This window comes from Artibeus jamaicensis, unplaced genomic scaffold (genome assembly GCF_021234435.1).
Source record: "Artibeus jamaicensis isolate MK-2021 breed Jamaican fruit bat unplaced genomic scaffold, CSHL_Jam_final scaffold_847, whole genome shotgun sequence".
NCBI lineage: Eukaryota > Metazoa > Chordata > Mammalia > Chiroptera > Phyllostomidae > Artibeus > Artibeus jamaicensis.
Genome location: NW_026522057.1, coordinates 8,574,933 through 8,601,552, shown reverse-complemented (window position 1 = coordinate 8,601,552; position 26,620 = coordinate 8,574,933). Strand labels below are relative to the sequence as shown.

The 26,620-nt window shown below is 42.6% G+C and overlaps 1 protein-coding gene across 1 annotated transcript in view; it reads left to right on the top strand.

Annotated features, from left to right (window-relative positions):
* LOC119052242 (protein argonaute-4) overlaps nt 1-24,876 on the top strand; it is a 36,017-nt gene extending 11,141 nt beyond the window's left edge. The window contains exons 8-18 of the mRNA XM_037149319.2: nt 2,464-2,611; nt 2,847-2,966; nt 3,086-3,214; nt 3,458-3,591; nt 4,712-4,896; nt 6,237-6,396; nt 10,540-10,855; nt 10,998-11,132; nt 16,516-16,617; nt 16,897-17,096; nt 21,051-24,876. Of these exons, the coding sequence (XP_037005214.1) occupies nt 2,464-2,611; nt 2,847-2,966; nt 3,086-3,214; nt 3,458-3,591; nt 4,712-4,896; nt 6,237-6,396; nt 10,540-10,855; nt 10,998-11,132; nt 16,516-16,617; nt 16,897-17,096; nt 21,051-21,159 (1,738 nt within the window). The 3' untranslated portion in view covers nt 21,160-24,876. The remainder of the gene's footprint in view (nt 1-2,463; nt 2,612-2,846; nt 2,967-3,085; nt 3,215-3,457; nt 3,592-4,711; nt 4,897-6,236; nt 6,397-10,539; nt 10,856-10,997; nt 11,133-16,515; nt 16,618-16,896; nt 17,097-21,050) is intronic.
* Nucleotides 24,877-26,620: the final 1,744 nt, after the last annotated feature.

Genomic DNA, 26,620 nt, shown 5'->3' with positions numbered 1-26,620 from the left:
TTGTGCTGCTATGAACATTGTGGTGCATAGGTTCTTTGAAATTGATGTTTTGGAGTTCTTAGGATATAATCCTAGCAGTGAAATTGCTGGATCAAAAGGCAGGTCGATTTTTATTTTTCTGAGATCCCACCAACAGTGAACTAAGGTCCCCTTTTCCCCACAACCTCTCCAACATTTGTCGTTGGTTGCTTTGTTTATGATAGCCATTCTGACATTTGTAAAACTTATTTCCTGCCTTTAATTCATTTCACCTCTTAAACAGAGCATGCTAAGCAGAGATCAACTTTTATCTAGTGATGCAGAGTCATCGTTATAATCATCATTTATTATACTGTGGTGATTCTCAATGCATGGCCCAAAGGGTTTATTAAGGCCTCTACTTGATATGGGAAGATGTGTATCATGGAGCTATTGAAAGTTTTCCTGCACCAGTCACTGTTGAAACTTGGTTTCAGGTTACAAAGTTGTATGGGTTGCTCTCCCTCCTTTTGGAGTGAGCAGTGGCTTCTTCCAGCTGTCCGTGCGCCTGGCACACGTCCAGCAGCACACTCACTTTCACTTCCCCATCTCATTTTCCTAGTCCCCCAACTTCTGGTCCACTGTGAACTCCGCCTAATGAGAAACTACACGCTAGAGTGCTTTTTAACTTACCATATATGTAGGCTTTGTTCTTGTAATCTGTATCACTAAACTCATGACTGAGATAAACATAAATATTGTCTCTTCTAAGTAAATAACCTAAATATATAAACTTTATATTATTTTGATTACTCAGAAGCCTTGTAAAAATTTTTTTTGCTTATATTCTAATCTGACTTTATTTTAGATCCATGGTTCTCAACATTTGAACTTTAGTGTACATCAAAACCACCTTGGAAGGTCTTTGGTCTAGATAGTTACATTTTGGGGTGGGGTGACCTCTGGATAAATGTGGTATATTAATTCAATCTGATTTGAACAAATTCTTCAGTATGAACTCAGGTACATATTACATACATTTCTTAAGAGTTATAAAGTGATATTCCATGTAATCTTCACATTATGTCATTGACCTTATTCTCTAGAGGGAAAATGTTACCAGAATCTTAGGAAATCACTATTGAGAATTTTAGCATTTGTTTCAAGAGGAACTGTCTCTTTTTCATTATTTAGTTACTTTACAACCCTATAAGAATAATTATACTTACATATCTATATAATTCATGAAAATTAAAAGCACAAAAATTATTTTCTTTAATTTTTTTCAAGGAAATAAACTTTTAATTTCAAGTTTATATCATCACTTGGACTTTAGAATCTGCAGAAAGCCACAAGTTTTTAGTACAACATAATCTTACAGTATAGACTGTGAATCTTTAACGGTAATTAAAAGGTAGTCATCAGCACGGGCCTGCAAACCAAAGCATCGAGGTTCAATTCCCAGTCAGGGCACATGCTTGAGTTGCAGGCCAGTTCTTGGCAGGGGACGCACAAGAGGCAACCATACATTGATATTTCTCTCCCTCTCTCCTTTCCTTCCCCTCTAAAGATAAATTAATAAAATATTTTTTTAAAAAGGAAGTCATCATAGCAAGTAATACTTCCTTCTTCATTTTGCAATGTCAAATTTACTATCAAACAGTTTTAAGCATGCCTTTATTTTCTATAAGTGCCCTGATTTTAATCCAGAAATGTAAACATTCTTGGATCAATACAGGGCTAAACAGATGCTTTGCTCCTCGGACATAGATGCCTAATTGCACTGAAGTGGTCAGTAGCCAGCTTGTTTATAACTTGAAGTTCTGAATTCGGACTGGGAGAGTTACATGAGTGTTACATAGGTGATACTGCCTTGTTACTTTGTGGGGTTGTAACAATTAAAGCAAGATTAAAGTAAGTATTGTGCCAAGTAGTAGAGATAATCTGCCCACTGGAAGAGTCAAATAAACAATCTCTTAACCCAGCCTCCTCAGTTTATACAAAGTATCCTAGCATAGTCTCAATTTCATGCACTTGGTCTTGTTGCCTCCAAATTCACATATATTTGTCCTTGTTTGGTGGGACATGTTAATTATCTGAAAATATGGTCTCGATCACTATGCTACACTCATTTTGCCAAAAAAAAAAATTGTCTAAAGCAAACAAAATTTTTATCTATAAGAAGCCAACAAGAGATTGTATTTGTAATATTAACTGACCTCTAGTGAATTTCTGTAATTTCTGACTCTGTAGCTTCTTGTTTTAAATTCTTTTTAAACTTTAATTATAATTTTTTCTCATTCTAGCTTTAAAAAACATGGAAAATTCCAACGTGATCACTGTTTGGATTAAATACCAAAATGACTTAAGTGAAAATGTACAAGTAAAGATTGACCTTTGTTTTTAAGTGACTGATCAAGGTAGAAAATGTCAGTAGACTTTTGTTTGTTTGCTTGTTTGAAAAAAGAGATCTTGAAATTTCTAAAATGACATTGTCTCCTATAGTTTTCCTTTACAGCTAGAAAATGGTCAAGCTATGGAATGTACTGTAGCTCAGTATTTTAAGCAAAAGTATAGTCTGCAGCTGAAATATCCCCACCTTCCATGTCTCCAAGTAGGACAAGAACAAAAGCATACGTACTTGCCCCTTGAGGTAAGTTCAGTTTTCTTTTGCCAATCTGCCAGCTTCTTGAATGAGTTAAAAAACAAAATCATATCTAAGCAAGTGGTAGAATTTGGTATTAATCTCTAAACTATTTGGGGCTGATCATATAACAGAACTTTCATTTTCGAGGGGACGGGGAATGGAAGATGGAAGATAGAATTGGTCAAAGGCTTAAGATACAGAAGCCCATTACACAAACGAATTTCTCTTCGCCTCCTGGTAGGTCTGTAATATTGTGGCAGGGCAGCGATGTATAAAGAAACTCACAGACAATCAGACGTCCACGATGATCAAAGCCACGGCAAGATCTGCTCCCGACAGACAGGAAGAAATCAGTAGACTGGTCAGTAAGGCATGGTCTTGAAGACAAGCTTTGAGATGCAAAAACAAAGCAGTAGAAAACTCCCAATGGGACCCGGTTACTCTTCGGTTCTTATATATGCAGGCTTTCCTGTTCTTTAGGTGAAGAGTAACAGCATGGTGGGTGGACCTGACCCATACCTTAAAGAATTTGGTATTGTTGTCCACAATGAAATGACAGAGCTCACAGGCAGGGTCCTTCCAGCACCAATGCTACAGTATGGAGGCCGGGTAAGCGTTTCATTTTGTTCAGCAAGCTTCTTCCAATAACCAGTCAAAAAGAGAGTAACTGAGGGCTTTTCTACACCTCCCCTGTGAATTTGCCCATAGTTGTGCTTATGATTGCTCTTTGTCCTTTGGCTAATACCAAATAGAATCCTGTTTATCCCCTCATCAATATTCAAATGGCCATAGATTGTAATGTCTTTTCTCTTTTCTTTTGTTTCTTTTTTTTGTTTTGTTTTGTTTTTAAAGAATAAAACAGTAGCCACACCCAACCAGGGTGTCTGGGACATGCGAGGAAAGCAGTTTTATGCTGGCATTGAAATTAAAGTTTGGGCAGTTGCTTGTTTTGCGCCTCAGAAACAATGTAGGGAAGATTTACTAAAGTGAGTATCTTCATATTTTCAGCTTAGTAATATCACTCCCAGATGTGAAAAATGCCATCTTTCTGTGAATGTGCTGTGTGCACTGGCACCAGGTCCCTGACTGCTGTAGTGATGCTGCCTGGCTCTAGGGAAAACGCTCTGTATTGTAATCAATTGCCAATCCGGGAAATACATGGAGAGTCTGGCTCAGCTTCCTTACGTGTAGAGTAGGCATTTGTGACCCACAAGGTTGAAGCATTGCCCTTTGGCCAATCCGTGGGTTCTTAGTAAAGCTCTCTTTGGTATTAATTGTATCTTTCCAGCTAAGATAAAAATGAGTTTCTTTTTAACCATTCTAATTTACCAGCGAGCACGTGTTACTGAAAGGTTGCTGACTGAGATCGCTGGTCCATGCCTCATGGAGGCAGCTGTCTGTACCAAGGCAGTGAGTGAGAAGAGTGGGGAAATCAAGGCAGAGAAAGGGAGCTGGGATGAAAGGAAGGAACCCTGCAAAATATTGGCAAACGCACAAAAGAAACTATGCTGAAAGCTTTGTACATAAACTGGAGTAACTTCTGAAACCCAAAGTTCAAAATTTCATAATGAGGTTTTCTTTTTTGAAGGGATGATTTCTTTTGCCGTTGTGTTAACTCACACGTGTGGCTAGTCTGAATAGTCCCCTAAATGCAGTGATTGTGTAACAGAGTGTGACCGGGTTCTCAACTGAACCCTCGCTTGCAAGAGCTCACCCAGCCATTCTCACAGCAGGCTTACCCAAGTACACACTACCTGAAATGTTGACTTTGCATTTCTTCAGTCCAGAATTACTAACTTGCATGTTTGTTTGTTTTTTTAAATCTTTGGCCAGGAATGTTATTCAAATCCCCAGGGCCTTAGGTATAACTACTTAAACGTATCAAAATGATAATCCAATAGTTTATCAACACAGATTCTTCTGCATGGCAATGATACAACAGCCAGTCTATTTTTCTCAAATAGCTACAAAAAATTTTGTTGTTGACTTGTTTGTGCCTAATTTTGGCTAAGAATTTGCAGAACTGAAGGAAGTGTCATAGAGGGAAAGAAATACTAGGTATGTCTCTGAAATGACAGCAGTGTGCCACTGGTTCTGTTTTAACAGGAGTTTCACTGACCAGCTCCGCAAAATCTCTAAGGATGCAGGGATGCCCATCCAGGGCCAGCCATGTTTCTGCAAGTACGCGCAGGGGGCAGACAGCGTGGAGCCCATGTTTAAACATCTGAAAATGACTTACGTGGGCCTTCAGCTAATAGTGGTGATCTTGCCCGGGAAGACGCCAGTATATGGTATGGACTCCTTTAAGGTTGAATGAAGGATGATTTCAGTAGCAGGTGTGACAGACAGGATAAGCTAGAGTATGCTGCAGTCGCCAACAACCCCAGACTCTCTGGGGCTCCAAGCAGCCTTGTGTTTGCTTTCTGCTTCTGCAGTGCATCCACTGCGGGTAGACTGCAGCCTCTGCTCCATGTCATCCTATCATTTCCCCTCTAAAACCCAGGCTGGCAGAGCAGTCACTGTTTGGAATGTTGCAGGCTTCATGGCAGAGAGAAAAGAGAGCTCCGGAGGGTTCTTAACATCTGCAACTTCTTGGCCACAACCAGCTGTATTGGCCCATCCAACCCATGTCAGGGAAGATGGGCATGGGGCCAGGAAATGCAGTGGAAGTGAGTGAGGACTGGCCATGTAGTGAAATTCTGTCATGGCCCCCAAAGCAGGGAGAAGTGGAATGTTGGTTAAAAACACTGAGGAATATCAGAGTGGGGAAGAGGAGAGGAACCTACCACTTCCAGAAAAGGAGCTGTTTAGTTTGTATCAATTAGAAGAATGATGCAAAGTTCTTCTGGCTGTTATCTAAGTAAAGGATTTGGAAATTGTAGACCAAGCTGTCTGAACTTTGTAAAATATCTTCAACCCTCTCTGTATTTGCTTCTTTTGTTACCTTCAGTTTATCTCTAATGTTTAGAGGGGGGAAAAAAACAGGCTGGGGTGGAGAGGAGGGAAAACTTCAATGGGCTGGTGTGCCCGTAGTGAGAGGGAGCAGCTAGGGAGATTGAGTCCTTTCTCAGGCCAGTCCTGCGGGAAGATGAACTTCCAGGGACTGAGTGAGTGGTGGCAGGCAGTATTGTAAAATAAAGAGGTAGGCTAGTTTCAAGTCCTGGCCCTGGCTGGGTAGCTCGGTTGGTTGGAGCATCATCTTGATATGCCAAAGTTGCGGGTTCCATCCCTGGTCAGGGCACGTACAAGAAGCAACCAATGAATGCATAAATAAGTGGAACGAGTTGATGTCTCTCACTGTCTCTCCCCTTTCCTCTCTCTCTAAACATCAGTAAATTAAAATTTAAAAACACTGGGGCTCCAGTGGCACAATCAGTTAGTGTGAGGTGCCTATAAAATTGAAAAACGAATAAAGGCCTTTGGGAGAGAAGGAAGAGGGTGGCAGATGCCCTATGCAAGCTGAAAAAAAAATCGCCCTGGGGTTTAGTGAGAAACACCACACAAGAAAAGCATCTAGCACCGTGTACAGTGTATAGGAGGCACTCTAAATGTCGGTATGGATTTTCCCCTCTACTCTTAGTAATTAAGAAAATATTTAAACATTTAAAAAATCAATTAATTATTTTTGTAGCGGAGGTGAAACGTGTTGGGGATACCCTCCTGGGTATGGCCACGCAATGTGTCCAGGTAAAAAATGTAGTGAAGACCTCACCCCAGACCCTTTCCAACCTTTGCCTGAAGATAAATGCAAAGCTTGGAGGAATTAACAACGTGCTTGTACCTCATCAAAGGTAAGATTCTGAACTCTGGTTTTTTCCAATTTTTTTTATTAAGCTCTAACTTTTTGTAATTTACAGTAAAGCATACAAACCTCAAGTATGCATCTTGATTACTTTTACTTTATTTTTCAATTTTCTTTTCTTTTTAAAAAGAGTTCTGTTTATTTTTTAGACAGAGGGGAAGGGAGGGAGAAAGAGAGGGAGGAGAAACATTGATGTGTGAGAGAAGCATTGATCAACTGCCTCTCGCAAACCCCCAGCAGGGCACCTGGCCCACAACCCAGGCATATGCCCTGATTGGGAATCAAACCATTGACCTTTTGGTTTGCAGGCCAGTGTTTAACCCACTGAGCCACACCAGCCAGGGCCAACTTTCTTTTTATATATATACATAGATTTATATATATATATTTATATATATATTTTTTCTTTTTTAAAAAAGATTTTATTTATTTTTAGAGAGAGGGGAAGGGAAGGAAAAAGAGAGGGAAAGAAACATCAATGTATGTTGTTTCTCTCACACACACCCTACTGGGGACCTGGCCTACAACTCAGGCATGTGCCCTGACTGGGAATTGAACTGGTGACCCTTTGGTCTGCAGGCCATCACTCAATCCACTAAGCTGCACCAGCCAGGGCATAGACCATTACTGACTATGTTCCCTGTGGTGTACTTTATACCCCCATGACTATTCTTCAACTACCAATTTGTACTTAATTCCTTCGCCTTTTTTCACCTATGCCCCTGACCTCTCTCTCATCTGGTAACTGTCAAAATATTCTGTAGATATAGATACAGAGAATATTCTCTGCTTCTTTCTGCTTGTTCATTTATTGTTTTTTAGATTCAATTGTTGATAGACATGTATTGCCATTTTATTGTTCATATTTGTTTATCTTCTTCTTAAAGAAGACCTTTAACATTTCATGTAATACTAGTTTGGTATCAATGAACTTTTAGCTTTTCCTTGTCTGGGAAGCTCTTTATGCATCCTCAGATTCTAAATTAAGCTTTTCTGGGTATAGTAATCTTGGTTGTAGGTCCTTGCTTTTCATCACTTTGAATATTACTTGCTAATCCTTTCTGGCCTGCAAAGTTTCTGTTGAGGAATCAACTGACTGTCTTATGGGAGCTCCCTTGTAGGTAACTAACTGCTTTTCTTTTGCTGCTTTTAAGATTCTGTACTTATCTTTAACTTCTGGCATTTTAATTATAGTGTGCCTGGTGCGGTCCTCTTTGGGTCCATCTTGTTTGAGACTCTGCCTTTCCTGGACTTGTATGTCTATTTCCTTCACCAAGTTAGGGAAGTTTTCTGTCATTATTTTTTCAGATAGAATTTCAATTTCTTACTCCCTCTCCTCTTCCAGCACCCCTGTGGTGCGAATATTGGTACTCTTGAAGTAGTCCCAGAGGCTTCTTACACTGTCCTCATTTTTTTTTCTTTTCGCTGTTCTGGTTGGGTAGTTTTTGCTTTCTTCCAAATAGCTGATTTGATTTTTGTCTTCATATACTCTACTGTTAATTCCTGGTAAATTAATCTTCATTTCTGTTAGTGTACCCTCATTTCTAACTGATTATTTTTTATGGTTTCCATGTCCTTTTTTATGCTGCAGAAATTCTCACTAAGTTCCCTTAGCATCCTTATAACCAGTGCTCTAAACTCTGCATCTGGTAGATTGCTGGTCTCCATTTTGTGTAGTTCTTTTTCTGGAATTTTGTTCTGTTCTTTCCTATTACTTTGTCTCCTTCTTTTGGCAGCCTTCCTGTATTTGTTTCAAGGTAGAGCTGCTACATCTTCTGGGCTTGGTAGAGTGGCCTAATATAGTAGGTGTCCTGTGGGGTCCATTGGTACTGCCTCCCTATTCACCTAAACTGGGCCCTCCAGGTGTACCCCGCTCCACCGTATGGGCTATATACACTCTCCTATTGCAGTCGAGCTTTGATTGCTGTTGGGCTGTCGGATTTAGTCCCAGGCACATCACCTATAAGGACTGCCTTTGGCCACCACAGAGAATTAACTGTGTAGGGGCCTACCCCATGGAGTAGGACTTAACTGCTCTGGTGCCCACTGAATCCTCCTCCCGAGTATGTCCCTTGTGGAGGAGGTTTTTTGGTGCTTTGATGTGGTCTGAAGCTGTCCATGGGCATTCTGGCTCTGGGACCTCCAAGAAAGTGCAGTCCAAGTTTAGCCACCACCTGTGTCCTATCGAGAACCACCTGGCATGAACTACAAAGTGATCGACGTTGGGTGGGGTGAGATCTCAGGGAATCAAGGTGGGGCAAACGGTATGAGCCAGGTTGATGGAGATTCAGATATGGCACCAGGCTGTCAGCTCTGTGGGGGTAGGGCTTAGGAAAGGAACAATGGTCTGCCATTATTCTGCTCTGCCAGTACTTCTATGTGGGAGAAAGGTGCCCCTCCAGGTCTCACTCTGATGCCAGACAATTTAGTTCCTCCCCATATGTCCCTGGTTCCTTTTAAGCTGTTTCCCCAGTGGTGGAAGTTGGAGGGAATAAGGCCAAGTAAATTCGTGTTTGGGCCCTTTAAGAGGAACTGCCTAGGACTCCAAAAACCCTTAGCCTTACTCAGCCACAATCTCTGCTGGTTCTTATAGCCAGAAGTTATGGGGACTTCTCTTCCTGGCACTGGAACCCCGGGCTTGGGGGTCTGGTACTCCCCAGGGGTGGACCTCCACGGCCGAGATATCCCTTCTGGTTGTTATTCTTGGTATGTGGATGTGGGACCAGCCCTTTTCTTGTCTCTGCCCCTCCCACCAGTCTTGATGTGGCTTTTTCTTATATCCTTAGTTGTAGAACTTCCATCCAACTGGATTATAGGCGGTTCTGAATGATGGTTGTTCTAGTTTAGTTGTGATTTTGATGTGGTTGTAGAAGGGTGTGAGTACCACACCATCTTGACCAGAAGCCTTGACTGCTTTCTCTTACTCACACGTACACACCTGTAAGCAACACCCAGGTTAAGATACAGAACATTTCCAGCACTATATCAAGCTTTCTTATGGCTCCTCCCAGGAGGTAACCCCGTTATCACTTAAAATCAATTTTTAAAAAAAGAAATACAACATAGCCTCTGGCCTCATGGAGGTACCTATGCTTTAGTGCCTGTTACATCTTTAGTACCTTTACATGAGATTCTCTCATTTAGGATACCTCCTAGATTATTCTTTAAGAATCCTACTTTTAAGAGTTTACCAGAGAAGCATGCGTGGTATTTTTTTCCTGATTGCCTATGTAGAAAAATCAGGGCCAAATAAATAAATTTATTCTTTCAACAAGTACTTATTGAGTATCAACTGTGAGCTAGGTAGTAGTCTAGGCGCAAGGGATACAGCAGTGCCCTGTGGAGCTTACATTCATGTGTGTGTGTGTGTGTGTACAATAAATGAAATAAATAAGTAAAGCGTGTAGGGTAAGTGATAAGTACTGTAAGTAATAATAAGATAGGGAAGGAGATGGACTTGATTCTCTTTCCTAAGTCTCACATCCTAAAAGTAATTGGGAGTTTTATCCCAGTTCCATATACATTCTGCAGTTCTGTGTCCATTGTAAGAAAATCCCAGGATCCTGCCCTGGTTGCTATGGTTTAATTGGTTGGAGTGTCATCCCGTAAACTGAAAGTCCTGGGTTCAATTCCTCGTCAGGGGCACATGCTTAGATTTTGGGTTCATTCCCTGGTTGGGGCACATGTGACAGGCAACCAGTCTGTTTCTCTCTCGCATCATTGTTTCTCTCCTTCTCTTCCCCTCTCTCTAAAATCAATAAGTATAACCTCAAGTGAGAATTAAAGAAAAGAAGAAGAAAAGAAAGAAATCCCAGGATCCCAAGAAACCCTGTTCAGAGAAAAATTTCCCTTTACACATAGAGATTTCGTTAAATTTGAGTTGGGTCCTCGTTTTTAATTCTTCCCTTCCTACTGTTAGAGAAGAACCATGTTGATCTCTGCAGTCGACTCAGATTCACCATACTGGGTGGCACAGACACACAGGGGGGCTTGGAGTCCTCTCCCAAAGGGCACAAGTCTTTATTCTTTCTTATAAGATCATATCTGTGATTGTATCTGGTAAGCTTGTCAAACCCAAACATTTTCATCTGTGTATCTGAGTGAGGGGCAATGTCTTCTTAAATCTGAGCAGGCCATCGGTGTTCCAGCAGCCTGTCATCTTCCTGGGAGCGGATGTCACGCACCCCCCTGCAGGGGACGGGAAGAAGCCTTCCATTGCTGCTGTTGTCGGCAGCATGGACGGCCACCCCAGCCGCTACTGTGCAACCGTGCGGGTGCAGACGTCCCGCCAGGAGATCTCCCAGGAACTCCTGTATAGTCAGGAGGTAATCCAGGACCTTACTAACATGGTTCGAGAGCTGCTGATCCAGTTCTACAAGTCCACGCGCTTCAAACCCACACGGATCATCTATTACCGTGGAGGGGTGTCCGAGGGACAAATGAAACAGGTACTGGCATTGTCCCTTAATTGCCTTTCGGGGCTTCTGGCTGTCTGACCGAGCCTCCTCTCATCGGCCACTCCGGGTACATTAGAACTGAGAGCTACAAGGTGAGTTGTCAATTAAATGTCATTCCATTTGTAACTCCTAGGTAGCTTGGCCAGAACTAATAGCAATTCGAAAGGCATGTATTAGCTTGGAGGAAGATTACCGGCCAGGAATAACCTACATTGTGGTGCAGAAAAGACATCACACACGACTCTTCTGTGCAGATAAAACAGAAAGGGTAAGGACACGTAGGATAAGCTTCATTATTTGATACAAGTAAGTGTATTTATTTTGAGTGAATGTACATACAATTTTTTTTCTGAAAAAGCAGAAGTGCCTAATAATAATTCAGTAAATAGACCAACTACAGTTAATCTTAGATGACTAATTCTGAAGGATACAGGTTTCAAGACTGAATAGTTGTCTTATTTCTAAAGTTTTTAGGAGGGAGGTCAGAAAAACATGCCAGATCCACTAAGGTGATACAGGCAACCTTCATAGGGCTCAGTTTGGCCTTTATTGCCACTTGCTACTTTTTTGCTACCAGTGCCTTAGGCACGGGTCTAGGGTACAGAGATTTTATCTCTTAAATGATTTTATATCAGTGCAGGGGATTCTCGGGGTACAAACTTCGAACACTTATGATGTCACACTTACTAACTGTGGGCAGGTTGCTTAACTTCTCTACGCCATAATGTTCTCAACATTATGTAAAATGTATTAAGAACAATACCTCTGTCACAGCGTTGTTGTAAGGATTAGATGAATACATGAGTGTTAATCTGCGGTACAGTTCCCAGCACTCGGTAAGAGGCATTTTATGTAATGTATCTATTTATAATCTTACATTTATGTGTAAACCAGGTAAACACAGGATAGTGGATGACTTTGCTTGTATGATATCTTTATGGCATTACTTCACGTTTTCCTGGTCCTCCCGGATCCACCCCCAGGGAGACCAGTTCTCTCTGTTGTCTAACCATGTAATCTTGTGGGTCACTCCCCCTAGTTCCTAGTATGCCCTTAGTTTTTGCCTGTACGCCAAGTCTGAGCTGTTTCTGTTCTCTAAATCATTTCAGAATAGAGAACTCAGGGTTTACCCCTTGGAGCCCCAGATCCACCAGTCAGCTCAGATTCAAAGTGCTGCCTTCTAAACAGCCCGAACCCTGACTCAGTAATACCTCTGAGACTCCGCTGCAAACAAATTCTCTGAACTCTTGCACCAGCTCTGGGCACAAAGCATCCTGCCACCCCCCTTCAGTGCACTATCACCTTTCCACCCTCCTGTCAGCTTGCTCCTCACGCAGCTTTGGGCCTGGATTATCTTTCTGAGACCCCAAGCCACCTCACGGCTTTGCTCTTTCCTGTGCGTGTCACTCCTAACCTTTCAAGACTGACAGTCCCAGTCCTTGGTCTACTTGGCACGCCTCACACAGCCACATCTTCAGTTCTCTGAACATGCCCCCTGCTGATCTCCACCTCTGAACCAGTCCACTTGCCCATTTCCTCTGGTTTTACTCTGAGGCTGATAGAGATTGCTGAAGAGAAAAGTTACTCGTGCCCTGGCTGGTGTGGCTCAGTGGACTGAGTGCCAGCCTGCAAATTGAAGGGTCACTAGTTCGATTCCCAGTCGGGGCACATGCCTGGGTTGTGGGCCAGGTCCCCAGAGTGGGGCACGTGAGAGGCAACCACACACTGATGTTTCTCTCCCCCTCTTTCTCCCTCCCACCCCCTTTGTCTAAAAATAAATAAATAAAATCTTTAAAGAAAAAAGTCACTTATTGAACAATGGCCTGTATTGCAAATTCATAATAACAGATCTCAACTAGGTCTTTGAGATTGCAGTCTTTTTATTTATTTTATTCCCTGTTGCATCTGTTCCAAATCTTTGTACTTTCCTCAGCCCTGCAGCCCTACCCATGATGCCTTCCTTGCCAACGGTTCACATCGCCAACAGTAGAACAACCTTCTGTTTCCCTCCGAAAACAATCTAGACAGGCATGAGTTTTCTTGGCATCCTTTCGTCTACTTTCCAATTTAGTTAAACCTTATGTTTCTTATCTCCCTCCTCACACCTCAGAGGCTAATCTCTCCCCCTAAGCTTTTCCCCCTACTCGTGCCTTTGTTCCCACTGCTTTCTACCTTCTCTGGTGCCTCCCTTCGTTAATCACCCTTTATTTTCCAAAATGTCCATCCTTGCCATTAGTTGGCCTCCATCTCCTGCCCCTCTAAAGTTTCTCCACTCTTCCTTAGTCCCCCAGATAAGCTTCTCTTCCCTCTGCCTCTCTCTCCATCTACCTGCCACCTTATCTTTCCTTCCTTTTGTGACCAAACTTTAGGAAGAAAATGACTTTCTCTCTGTACCTTCTCACATCCAATTATGTGTATTCTCTGCAGCCCGACTTCCACTGCAGGGACCCCAGTAACGTGGTGCTCTTAACGATTCCCAGTTGGAATCCAGCAACGCCTTTTCGGGTTCTCGCTGCCCTCTTTGCCACACTGACGACGTCCGCCGCCTCGGCAGTGTGACCACCCAGGTTCTCCACCCGCCTCTGACATCAGGCTTTCTTCGACTCTTCTTCCTGCTCTGTGGCGTTTCCTGCCATTTCCCCTTCTCCTTCTTCTCAACTTCAGCTCCCTTTCCTCTCTGGACCCGCGTCTCTGGATTCACTCATTTGCTCCTGGTTTCCTAAATCTATTTCCAGCTCCAGACTTTCCTGTGCGGCTCCCAACGTGCGCTTCCAAGTATGTGCCAGACAACTCTCCTTATTTGCTCTGTAGGCATTGTGTCGGCCAAGGGAGGCCAGGCGGTGCACAAAAGTCAGAGTGGCTTACAAAGATTTATTCCTTGCTCACATTACACATCCGCTGTGACTGTCTGCAGCAGCTGTGACCCCGCTGTCCTCCCTGTAGAACCTGGGCTGACAGAGAAACATCTATCTGGAACCTCGCCAGTCATTGTTGCAGAAGGGAAAAAAGATACAGCACAAGGCATGTGCTGGCTCTTAAAGCTTCTGCCCAGAAGTAACACATTTCAGGCCACATTTTACCTGCCAACACAAGGGACGTGGCCACTCCTGAGTTAATTGGGTGGGGAAGTGTAATCCTCCTCTAGGGAGGGGCAGGGGATATTTGGCCTGCGTAACACAATCTGCCACAGGCGTTTCAAGCAAAACACGTCTAAACCTTTTACTTGCTGTGTTATCCTCATCCAAAACCTGTTCCTCCCCCATCTTCTTTTTCTTCTGTTACTTGGCATTACTGTACATTAAGTGAGCCAAGCGAGAAATTTCAGAATTGTCTTTAAATTCTTCTCCTCCTTTCCTGTGCCCCCAAATCCAGTGGGTCAGAGTCTTCTGTTCTGCCCCGAAATCTCTGGTCTCCAGTCTTCCTGCTGTGTGCTCCCTGCACCCCAGGCAGAAGTCCTCTGTTTGGCAGGAGACTCCCAGGGGTCTCCCTGTCTCCATTCCTCCGCAAATGCACCCTCCGCCTGCTCTCAAGCCTGGGTTGTTACGGTGTAGATCGTCTCCTGCCACTCCACTGGTCAAGAATCCGCACAGGTCCCCACTGCCTACCGAATGCTTTCCCGTGCTGTTCGGCATTGTCCCCGGTAGTCAGAACAGAACACTTTGGTTTCATCTTTCACCATGTCCTCCTAGACCTTCCTACATTGTGCACTTTTATCCCTGGAATGACCACGTCCATCCCACCCCCCCTTATGTTTTCCTTTTTTTTTTTTAATTAAAGTATACTATAGCTACAGTAAAACCTGCCCCTTTGAGTGCACTGTTGTGCGAGTTTTGACAATGCACGTGGCTGTAGAGACATCGCCTCGGTAACGACATGGAGCAGCCAGCTGCACCCTCAGATTCTCTCGTGCCTGTTCATACTCAGTCCTTTCCCTTACCCACAGCCCCTGGCAACCACTGGTATCGACTCTCTCCCTAGAGATTTGCTTTTTCCAGAATGTCATGGAAATGGATTCCCACAGCTTTTGAGTCTGGCTTCTTTTACTTAGCGTAATGCCCTTGAGATTCATCCAAGTTTTTGTATGTATCAGTAGTTTGCTCCTTTCTATTGCTGAGGAGTGTTTCATGGTATGGATGAACTACACTTTATCCATTCCTACCTTAAGGGGATATTTGGAGAGTTTCCCATTTTTATCCCATCCTCCCCCTTTCAGCCGCTGCATTTAATGTATGACTCCACGATTTCCTCCCTCCAGCTTTTCCCAGTGCCTTCCATAATGCCCTGAGCTCAATTCTTTGCAGCATTGTATATGGTTTCCGTGAAAGACAGGAAGGCATGTTCCTTAGTTCTCTCTGTGCCTCTGTGTCTCTTCCCCAACCTCTGCGCAGCCCTGCAAGCGAGTGCTCAAGTGGTAATTGTTGAAGGGAACACGCCTGGATCCCCTTTTTCCCAGGACATCATCTCTTCAGGTTCTCATTTATAGATTCCAAGAGATTTTTTTTAAAAGAGAGTCTATGATCCAATAAGTTTGGGAAATGCTATATCCTCCATCTCCCTCTTAAAAATTATACCTTATTAAATAAAGGTTCTGAGAAGCCATATAATGGAAAAGCCTTTTAAAATTTGGGTTAACTCAGTATTTCACAAATGTGTTTGACTATAAAACACCCAAATACATCCTGCAGGACTAATATTTCTAAAGAACACATTTTGGGAAAGAGTGCTAGAACTATTTTTAATTCAGTTACATCTCCTCTTGTTCTGCTAGAAACCCAAGTTCACACCTGAATTTGATGGAGTGAGTCTTTTCTATACTCATAGATGTTCTTGTATGCATTGGTGTATGGTCCTCAGCTAAAGGTAACAGCAGGTAGAATGGAGCCAGATAAACTCCCATCAAATTTATGCCTAGATGCTAAATAAATTTCCTCATTGGAACCCTGCTGTATAGCAGAAAAGGATGAAAATCGACCAAATAGCAAGATTTAATTTTAAAAGTTTGATTTTGGAGTTTTGGCCATAGAAGAACTTTAGAACTTTTTAAGTGTAAGAGATCATTGCCTAATTTTGGAGCTGATGAGACTGCGGCCCAAAGCTTGTCCGGTGTACATAGTTGCCAGGCGAGACCGGAGCCAAACTCTGGTTCCCTGGTTCCCGTTGCGGTGCACTCTTCCTGAGAACACACATTCCAGTGTCTTTTTTTTTGTGGATTCCCTGAAAATATTAGCTTTGTTGGACCAGTTCAAAGATTTCTTCATCTTAACTTTTACTGCCCACTGGAGATTTTTTTAATTCCAAGTAAGGATTAAAAGTGATTTTTCTCAGGAAGTTTCCCCATCTTAAATGTTGTTTTTTTTTCTTTCTGCAAACAGACCAATATTCCACCTGTAAATAGAGGACAAAAATTTAGCCCAAAGGCACTGGTAGAATAATTCTTTGTCTGGATTTCCCTAGAGAATCCATGTAGTATTGCTTGAGAAAGTACTTGAGGATGAAACGGTTAGGCTAAGGGAAAGTTATAGAAAGTTCAACATCTCGAATTGAACTGGTTTACTGGAACAGCTTACTAACTTGTTACCAATTAACATAAAAGAGAAATGGCCTGAGCTCACTTTGACACGCCAGTGACTAATGACACTTTTTTTTGGTAGGTGGGTAAAAGTGGCAATGTACCAGCAGGCACCACCGTGGACAGCACCATCACGCATCCATCAGAGTTTGACTTTTACCTCTGTAGTCATGCAGGAATTCAGGTAATTTGGAAGCTGCTCCAGATCTTTGACTTGATAGGGAGATGCTTGCAAATTCAGCAACTAGCTTGAATGGACTTGTTATCATACCCTGGGATGTGCATGACTGAGTGAATGCTTGTGTCCTAGAACTGTTATCTTTTGGTCTCGGTATCTGTTGGTAAACGTGCCAGACAAGGATACTTCATGTAAGGATACTGAGTATAAGGAGTAGATTTCAGTCCTTCTCTCTGCTGGTCAACCCATGTCAGAAGTATATTAATCATCAAACTCTCTCTGCAGGGAACCAGCCGTCCTTCACATTACCAGGTCTTGTGGGATGACAACTGCTTCACTGCAGATGAGCTCCAGCTGCTGACTTACCAGCTATGTCACACCTACGTGCGGTGTACACGCTCAGTCTCTATTCCAGCCCCTGCATATTATGCCCGGCTTGTAGCATTCAGAGCAAGGTATCACCTGGTGGATAAAGATCATGACAGGCAAGTTTCCCAGGCACAGGAAAATCTCTGTGTGAAGCAGGATGTTAAAAAAAAAAATGAGCTGCTACAGAAAACTTTTTGGAGGAGTTACTCTTCCTTTTACGGTTTCAGTTGCAAGCAGTGACTAAAATTGCATGTGCCTTCGAGAGCTTATAAGGTGACTTTTGGTCCAAGAAGTGCTCGGGCCTGTTTATACTTACTTGTGTGGGGGATCTAAAGCCTGCCCAGGGAAAGCCGTCTGATTTGGAGTTGCCTGTGGTGTCCCCGCAGAGCCAAGTGCATTTTAGTTTAGCTCTGGTCGTGAGCAGCCTCAGAAGGTGGCCAGCACAGTACCTTGACCCTGATCAACAGAGTCACTCACAGGTCTATGGATTCCAGTGTATACAAGTGAAAGTCTTGACCTGTTCACTTGGCTTTTAGCGCAGTCTGGAAGAATGCACTAGAGTAAATCTGGGTGTGTGTGTGGGAGAGGAAGTGTGCCCTACCATTCTCACCCCCAAATAGGGATCCCAAGAAAATCAGACTGAGCTACTATTAAATAACTAAACACGCTCTCTGTAGTCATTTTCTTTTCCAAATGACCATCTGTGAAGTACAGCAGTTTCTGGGCTCTTCCCCAAGTCTCAATTCAGCTGCTAAATACTGTTAAATAGTAGACATTCCACTGCAAATCTATTTCTGTAAGGGTTGGAAATACACTATTATGGAAAATGCCCAGCTGCGACTTTGTACCTTCCTTTCTGTAATATACAGTCATTCATTCAACACATTCGTTAGATATTGACTTTGTGCCCAGCACGGCCCTAAGTACAAAAACACTAAGATGAGGAAGACATGTTTCCTGGAATGTTGTTTCAGGATGGGAGATGGCACAGGAAAAATAGAACTGACGATTAACTCAAAGCAGGAGAGGCGAGCGTGCAAAGGAACATCAGGGGAGAGGCTGTTTGAGAAGATTTCATAGCTGGCCGGGAAGGATTCGGCTCTGCAGGGAAGAGAAAAGGATTTTCCAGGCAGAGGGAACAATGGACACAAAGAAGAGAAAGCAAGTGACATGTTTGGGCAATAGCAAGTTTTCTTTGGCTGGAACCTATGAAAGGGGACCAGCAGGCATGAAGTTAGAAAAGTATGTTAGAGCAAGATTGTCTTTGTTAAATGTGAAAAGCTATCCCTGGGATAAAATAGATAGTACTTAAGAGTTAATTGGGTATGATTGGGCGAGAGAAGTCACATGAGGGATGGTGACTTACAAGTTACCAAGCCCAGCCTGGCCAAGATGGAGGCATAGGTAGACACACTGTGCCTCCTTGCACAACCAAAAGAAAGACAACAACAATTTAAAAACAAGAAACAACCAGAACTGACAGAAAATCGAACTGTATGGAAGTCCGACAACCAAGGAAAAGAAGAAACATCCATCCAGACCTGTGGGGGGTGGAGACGGCAGCCGGGTGGAGAGGACTCAGTAAAGAGATGGATTGTGGAGCAGGATGTACAAAGCTGCAGCTGGCCAGCAAGGCTGCAGCTGGTGGAGTGGGCAGTCCCACATTCACGTGTGGATAAACTGGAAGGAACACCTGGGGAGCGAGACAGACTACGCAACCCGGGGTCCCAGCGCAGGGAAATAAAGCCTCAAACCACTGATTGAAAACACCTGTGGGGGTGGAGGTGGCAGCGGGAGAAACTCCCAGCCTCACAGGAGTTCAGTGGAGAGACCCACAGGGTCCCAGAATGTACACATGCCCACCTGCTCAGGAATCAGCACCAGAAGGGCCCAATTTGCTTGTGGGTAGTTGGGGAAGTGACTGAAAACCAGCAAAGAGCAGAGCAAGCTCCACTGTTCATTCTCGACTCCTCCCCCACGTACAGCATCACAACGTAGTGACATGGGTTGCCCCGCCCTGGTGAACACCTAAGCCTCCGCCCCTTGTATGTAGCAGTTGTGCAGATAAAAAAAGTGGCCCAAGTAAAAGAACACATCAAAGCTCCGGAAAAAATACAACTAAGTAATGAAGAAATAGCCAACTTATCAGACGCTCAGTTCAAAACTGTGTAATCAGGATGCTCACAGGATTGGTTGAATTTGGTCACAAATTAGATGAAAAAATGAAGATAATGCTAAGTGAAATGAAGGAAAATGTACAGGGAACCAGCAGTGATGGGAAGGAAACTGGGACTCCAAACAACAGTGTGGACCAGAAGGAAAAAAGAAACATTCAACCAGAAAAGAATGAAGAAACAAGAATTCAAAAAAATGAAGAGAGGCTTAGAAACCTCCAGGACATCTTTAAACGCTCCAACATCTGAATTATAGGGGTGCCAGAAGGAGAAGAAGAGGAGCAACAAATTGAAAACTTATTTGAACAAATAATGAAGAACTTCCCCAATCTGGCAAAGGAAATGGACTTCCAGGAAGTCCTGGAAGCTCAGAGAGTCCCAAACAAGTTGGACCCAAGGAGGAACACGCCAAGGCACATCACAATTACATTACCCAAGATTAAAAATAAGGAGAGAATCTTAGAAGCACCAAGAGAAGATAGTCACCTACAAAAGAGTTCCCATCAGACTGTCAGCTGATTTCTCAAGAGACCTTGCAGGCAAGAAGGGGCTGGAAAGAAGTATTGCAAGTCATGAAAGGCAAGGACCTACATCCAAGATTGCTATATCCAGCAAAGCTTTCAGTTAGAATGGAAGGGCAGAAAAAGTGCTTAGATAAGGTCAAGTTAAAGGAGTTCATCATCACTAAGCCCTTATTATATGTTAAAGGGATTTATCTAAGAAAAAGATAAAAATATGAACAGTAAAATGACAGCAAACTCACAGTTATTAACAACCACACCTAAAACAAAAACAAAAGCAAGCTAAGCAAACTAGAACAGGAACAAAACCACAGAAATGGAGATCACATGGAGGGTTAGCAACAGGGAAATGAAAGGGGGAAAAGGTACAGAGATAAGTAGCATAAATGGTAGGTAGATAATTGACAGGGGGAGTTTAAGAGTGGTATAGGAAATGTAGAAGCCAAAGGACTTATATGTATGACCCGTGGACATGAACTAAAGGTGGGCAATGTGGGTGGGAGGGGGTGTGCAGGGTAGAGGGTAATAAAGGGGGGGGGGAATGGGACAACTGTAATAGCATAATCAATAAAATATATTTTTAAAAAACAACAATTTGCCAAGCCCTTTATAGCACTTGGTACCCTTAAGACGTTTGTTCAGAAGTCGTCGTTGTTACCCTAAAAGACCAAAGTTCACAGGAGTGGTTACTTGTCTGAGGTCACATAGCTAGTGAGGGGAAGACAAGAAGAAACTGGTGGCGTGATAACATTTGCTGAGTATCTGCTACGTTCCAGCCCCATGCTAGGCACATAAGTCCATTCATTCATTCCACAAGTGGTTACTGAGGCTGCACCACCTGCCAGACAGTAGAGATGTGGCCACAAGTGAGACAGACAAAGTTGCTGCTCTCTTGGAGTTTATGTTCCAAAGAAGAGATACATAATTACCCAATTAATAATTTAATTTTAATTGCATTTCTTTCAAGGGAAAGAAAAGTAGAGTGTTCTGTGGAAGGGTGTTTCAGGTGGCTCTGGCCTGAACTTTGGAGTCAGGGAAGATTTCTTTGGGGGAAATGACATTTAACTGAAGCCTAAAGGCCAGAAGGCATTAACCAGACATAACGGCCAATAGAAGTCCTCACAGAGGCACTGTTAAGGATTTGGGTCTTTGCAGATATTATTTGAGTGTTACAACAAATAAGTTGTATTTCATTTTTTCAATTCCACGAACGGTTGTGTAGAGAGACATTACGAATATTTAAGAAACCACAGCTGGAGCCTAAGTTCTTGAATCCAGTACTCTTCATGCTATTTGAAACGGGTGAAGTTTGACGTGGTCTTTTGTTACATCTGGTTCTTTTTATTTTTTATTTTTTGCTTTATTCTCTTTACAGTGCAGAAGGCAGTCATGTGTCGGGACAGAGCAATGGCCGAGATCCTCAGGCCTTGGCTAAAGCGGTGCAGATCCACCACGATACCCAGCACACAATGTATTTTGCCTGAGAGTCTCAGAAGAACTCCACCAGTGTGGCACCCCGTGCAGCCTCAAAACGTTTCAAATGCCTACCGCCTCTAGAGAGAGCCAAGTTGACTTCCGTTTCTCTTCTACCAGCAGCTCGGAATAGTTGCACTGAATTAATACTTTGCAGCACTGTCTGATGCATCAACAAAATTGAGCCATTTTTTAAAAGTAGTAGATATTCATAGATTGTCTTTTCTGATGCACTGGACTGAATTTTTACCTCAACATGCAAAGGCTAAACAGCCTGAACTTTCTAAAGGACTTTACAAGAGAGGTTTCTATGGAATATTTTGCTAGCTGTGGTGTTCACTGCATCCCTCTAGTCTTATAAGAGAAGATTGTTCCTTTTTTTTTTTTGTATTCATCGAGTGGGATGTATGCATCAGTGGAAGAGAAAAACCAAACAATCTACTTCAGTTTAGTGTAACTAATTATGTGGGTCCATAGACTTTTTAATGGAGGTTTCCAACTTCGCCACTGTATATGCCTTTAACGAGCATTAATTTTTTGAAAGTTTTACAGAGTTTTATTAGTTTTACTACTTTATCTTATTGATCTCTACAGTCCTGTGCAGGTGCGAGTACGGGCTGCCAGGCAATTGCACTATCTTTGGCTCCCGATTCCAACAGGCAGTCCTCCTACTTGGTCGACCCTTGTGAATGTGTAACACAAACAGGTGTAGTGCGCGTCACAGCGACAGGTGACCCTGCCGTGGTAAAGGGTACTCACGTCTCCCCCTCTTTGGAAACAATTAGCTCTTAGTATTTTTCAGAGTTTTCAAAAGTGCCCATTTTATGCTGCTGTGTGACTTACCAGATCTAAGTGATTTTTAAACTTTTCTCATAGAAAGTTGACTTTGGCAATAAACATTTTTTAAGGTCCCTTCACTCCATTTCCCCCACCCCGACCATGAGTTTTCTAGATGAAATTTTGGTATGATTTTATCAGCTATTTCTTATATATCATGATCTGGCAATTCCTGAAATCAGTCAGAAAAGACATATATTTCCATGCCTTTTTAAAGAATTGGTTTTTTAAATCTGTTTTATAGTCACTGTTGGTGTTCTGTCACTTTGTTTTAAAATAAGCTAGAACCAGGATGCTTCCTTACTGGATAGGCCTTGCCGGTCCTTAAGGTATATTGAGTGATGCTGCAACTTGCAAAAAGGTACCAGCATTGAAAATGTTTTCCTGGGAATCAAGGTTACTTACACAATTACTTACTCACAGTGCAGATGTTGTGCTTCTCTTTCAACCTGAAATGTACTTGGTGAGGTTTCCTTCCTTTTAGTAAAGTAAAACTTCATAGAAAGGTTGATTTTTTTTTTTTCTTAAAGGATTCCGGATTCCGTTCACAGGGAGCCGGGATTCATTTCTTGTCCAGACGAAGGGAGTTGATATAAAGCAAGCATCAGTTACAATGTAGGGGAAAACTATTTTGTATTTAGTATAGATAATACTTTGTGAATGGACAACAGTTACATAGAGTCTTACTGGTTCCAGCCAGAATTGCCCAGCCCAGATTTCACTGACTTGTAGTTCTCTCTCCTGGAACCTCAGGAGTGAGAGCTAGAAAAGGTGGGTAAGAGACCCAGAGCCACGCTCCACATGGATGAGGAAGGTGCTGGGAGAAGACATAGACACAATGTGGTGAAGCAAATTTGCCGCCTCTGTCTGGAAACACGGGATCTGATGGCGAAGGGTGTTTGCTTGAAGTCGTTAGCTGGTCCAAATCTTTTAAACTAGCCTTCTCAAAATCCCAGCAATATAAAGCCCTGTTCTTCTTCAGTCTTTTAAACAAAGCTTGTAAATACATTGAAGTTTACATTTCTATATGCTGTGGATCAGCGGTGTCACCAGTGTTTGCTGGGACTGGTCTCGGAGAGTTTTAGTATGATGTGTATCGAGCTCTGTAGCTCATTAAGATGGGTGCAGACATCCTTATTCTCTGCATATAGGGAGATGAAAGAAAGCAAGCTCTGTAATGGAGGCACAACATAGTGAAGAGATGGCAGGTGTTCATTTCTTAAGATTTTCCTTTTTTTCAAATACCTCACTTGGATACTACAAATCAGGACATGTTGGTGAGGGGCTGGCTACTGCTTTTATTCACACCTGTTCAGGGAGAGCACAGAAAATACCCTTCAGCATGGCCACCCTGGACCCAAGAGGAGGGACAACAAGCTTTTTTAGGAGGACTCACTGGAGTCCAGGATGTGAAGAACTCTTGGTGGTTGGCCGGCCGGCCGGCCGACAGGCACCACACCTGCACTTGAGTGCCTCGGGCTTGCTTGTTCACAACGCACAGAGGAAGCGTCACTTCTCACCATCTCCTGGCATGAATGGAACAGGGAGCAAGGCGGAGTGCCTGGAAGCCCTGATTCACTTGCCTGCAGTTGGGCTGTATGCTCAACCTTGAACTCTACAGTTTGTATGACCTCAGTCACTCCTAGTGCACTGGGGCAAATGACTGTGGTGGTGGAGGAAAAGCCGGGAGGCCTATTTTTATAGGAAAACAGTACCTTTAAGGGTGCAACACTGTCGTTTTGGAAGAAAGCAAAGAAATATGGAAGAACTAGGATTATTGTGGGGGAAAAAACTTGCTGAGGGGTGAATATCACTGCAGAATCAGAGTTGCAGCAATATTATTGCCAGCAAGTCTGAATGCATAGTTTTAATTGGGCCTGACAATTTGAATTTGTAACCCTCTGGACTGACTGAATTGTTATGCATGTGTCAATCAATGGGAGGTGTGCATTCACTAGAAGTAGGTTTAGGATGCTTGGTTTTTTAAAATGCAGCCCATTTAGGCACTGTCGTGTAGTGTGAAAGACTTAAATGTAGCAATGCTAAAGAGTAACTATTTAGGGACAAGGTGCGGGGACATTAAGAGAGTGGTGAAGATCCAAATGTTGAACTGGTTATGTTTTGTTGTTAGATGTTGAACCCTGAGCAGTTTATAAAGAGAACCAGCTGGCTTAACACAGCTAGTTGAGGCAGGCAGAAATACTTATTCTTACTGTAAATTCTATTTGCTGCTTCCAAAGGTGATGATTTACAAGCAGACATATTCTCTACGGTCTGTATTTTAGAACCTGGTGCCCAGCCTATATCAGAGCTTAGCTACCTGGCTCAACTGCCTACCCTTCTGGTGGGAGTCGGTAATTCACTGTTGAACGAGGCTCACCCTCTCCTCCCTGCCCTAGCGACCCTTTGTTGGATGTGCTGTAAAACTTTCTTGCTCAATAGCAAGGTGGTAACTCTGCTTTCATTTTAAGAAAGTGGAGGCTGAGGGCATTGTATCAATACAGCTTCAACTCCAAGGATTTTTCCTTGTAAAACTAAAGGGAAGATCTTGTTATTGATTAATCATTTTCTTATCCCTTGCTATTGATATATTCATGCTCTTTCTATGTCTAGTGACTGAAAATGTTTGCATTTGTTCATTTGACTAATGGTGTAATTTTTGTTTCTATATTGTTAGACCTGTAACGTTTTAAAATGTATTTTATTAAATTTGGACTGGATGTATATCTCTAGCAATACGAGGTACTTTCTAAATTAAGGGAGGGTGGTATCCCCATGTTGAGATAAGATGATGGCTGTTTAAATTTTGCGATTTTTTTTTTGGCCTGCAGGGATATTTTGTGTTCATGTGTCCAAAAAAGAATAAATTGGCATTCACGTGCCAAAAGTTGTTTTTCTTGTCAGTTGTCTAATAAATATGGAGAATACAGGCAATACACAGGGTTGCTTTTGAAAAACGATTTCCTTAATTTAAGAAATTTAAGAAAGAATAACACAGGAAAACTTTGTGTTTTTAATTCCTGGGTCTCCTTATTTTTAGAAATTGTATTTGGGAATTTTAGAAGAGCTTCCTGCAACATTTCACCTATGAAAACTTTTACAAGATTCATCGGGGTTCTGGGTACAGCTCTTAATATAAAGATCTATTAAAGTGATGCTTTGAGAAAAATCTGCAGTCTTCAGAAGGCAGTATGGCCACACACTGTATAAGGCTGACTTTGGACAAGGAGCTGCCCAAGGTCACCCACCCTGGGGCTATCCAATCGCACGTCTTAAAAAAAAATAATGATCACTAGCAAAGCCCTTTTGTTAAGTTATGGCAGGGATAACACAGAGATTTGCATACTATGGCCTTTATCATCTGGGAATTCATAGTTTGTACCAGAGGGGCAAATCCTGTGTACACTAGCTTGATTACAAGTAATTGGGTTTTTTTTGTTTTTGTCAGCACAAGAATCCCCCCTTCCATATTTATCCAGTATCAAACATTGATCATGAACCCATGCCAAGTTCGGCCTAGATGCTAGGAACACAGACAAATAAAAACAACTCTTCAAAGAATTCATTCTACTATGGCACAGGTTGGGGTGGAATCAGCGACACCAACATTTTCTGAGCCCCTAGTATGTGCCAGTCACTTTATATTGACATCTTTCACCCCCAGCAACAGTCTTTTGAGGTTGATAGTGATATACCCATTGTAAAGATGAGTCCGCTTCAAAGAGGTTCAGTAGCATACAGTTACAGAGTGGCCAAGCTAGAATTTGAATCCAGACCTGTCTAACTTCATTACACCTGCTACTGAGCACAAAATCACAGAAACTTAAAAAGGGAAACAACTTTTGCCATGGAGAGTCTGACTTTACAGTGACGGTGAATTATAGGACAGACCATGAAGCGGGAGAGGGAGAGACAAGGGGACAGGGGACACATTGTTCCCTTGCTGTAGAATATGGTAGCTACAATCTACAATCTAGCTACGGTAGAAGGAATCTACCGTATTCCTTCTTTGGGTGATAGAATTCCTTTCTGATGGGAACTCCACTGTTTTGTGGGGAGGTGAGTCCCTGCGGCCTTCCTCTTACTTCATTTCCCCACCATCTGGTTCACATTCCTGTCATCCTTGAATCAGCCACTAGGCGTTACACCAGCCAAAATGGCTCATGTGCCCCACTCCTGGTGTGTGTGAGGGGTGACCAGCCAGCAGGCATGGTGGACTGATCAGCACCATTACATAACATGTGCCTCCTTCTTTTTGTCTCCAACTCTTGGCTCTAATTTCCTCAATGTTGACTTCATTCTCCAGAAGCTAGTGGCAAATCTTTAAGGAGAAGAGGGACAGAGTCAGACAGAAAAACTAACAATTGTATTACAAATTGTACAAGTTCGTTAGAAAAACTAACAATTGTATTACAAGTTGTACAAGTTTAACACACATTTCTGGAGCCCTATTTTGTGCTAGGAAATGTTAAGATGAAACACACAAGTCTGGCTGTTGAACAATTTACTTGTAAACTCAGGGCCATGCATATGACAAGGTAGCTTTTGAGTGTGTACATTCACGTGTATACATGAGAATGTATACACTGTCCCTGACTGGTGTGGTTCACTGGGTTGGGCATCATCCCACAAACT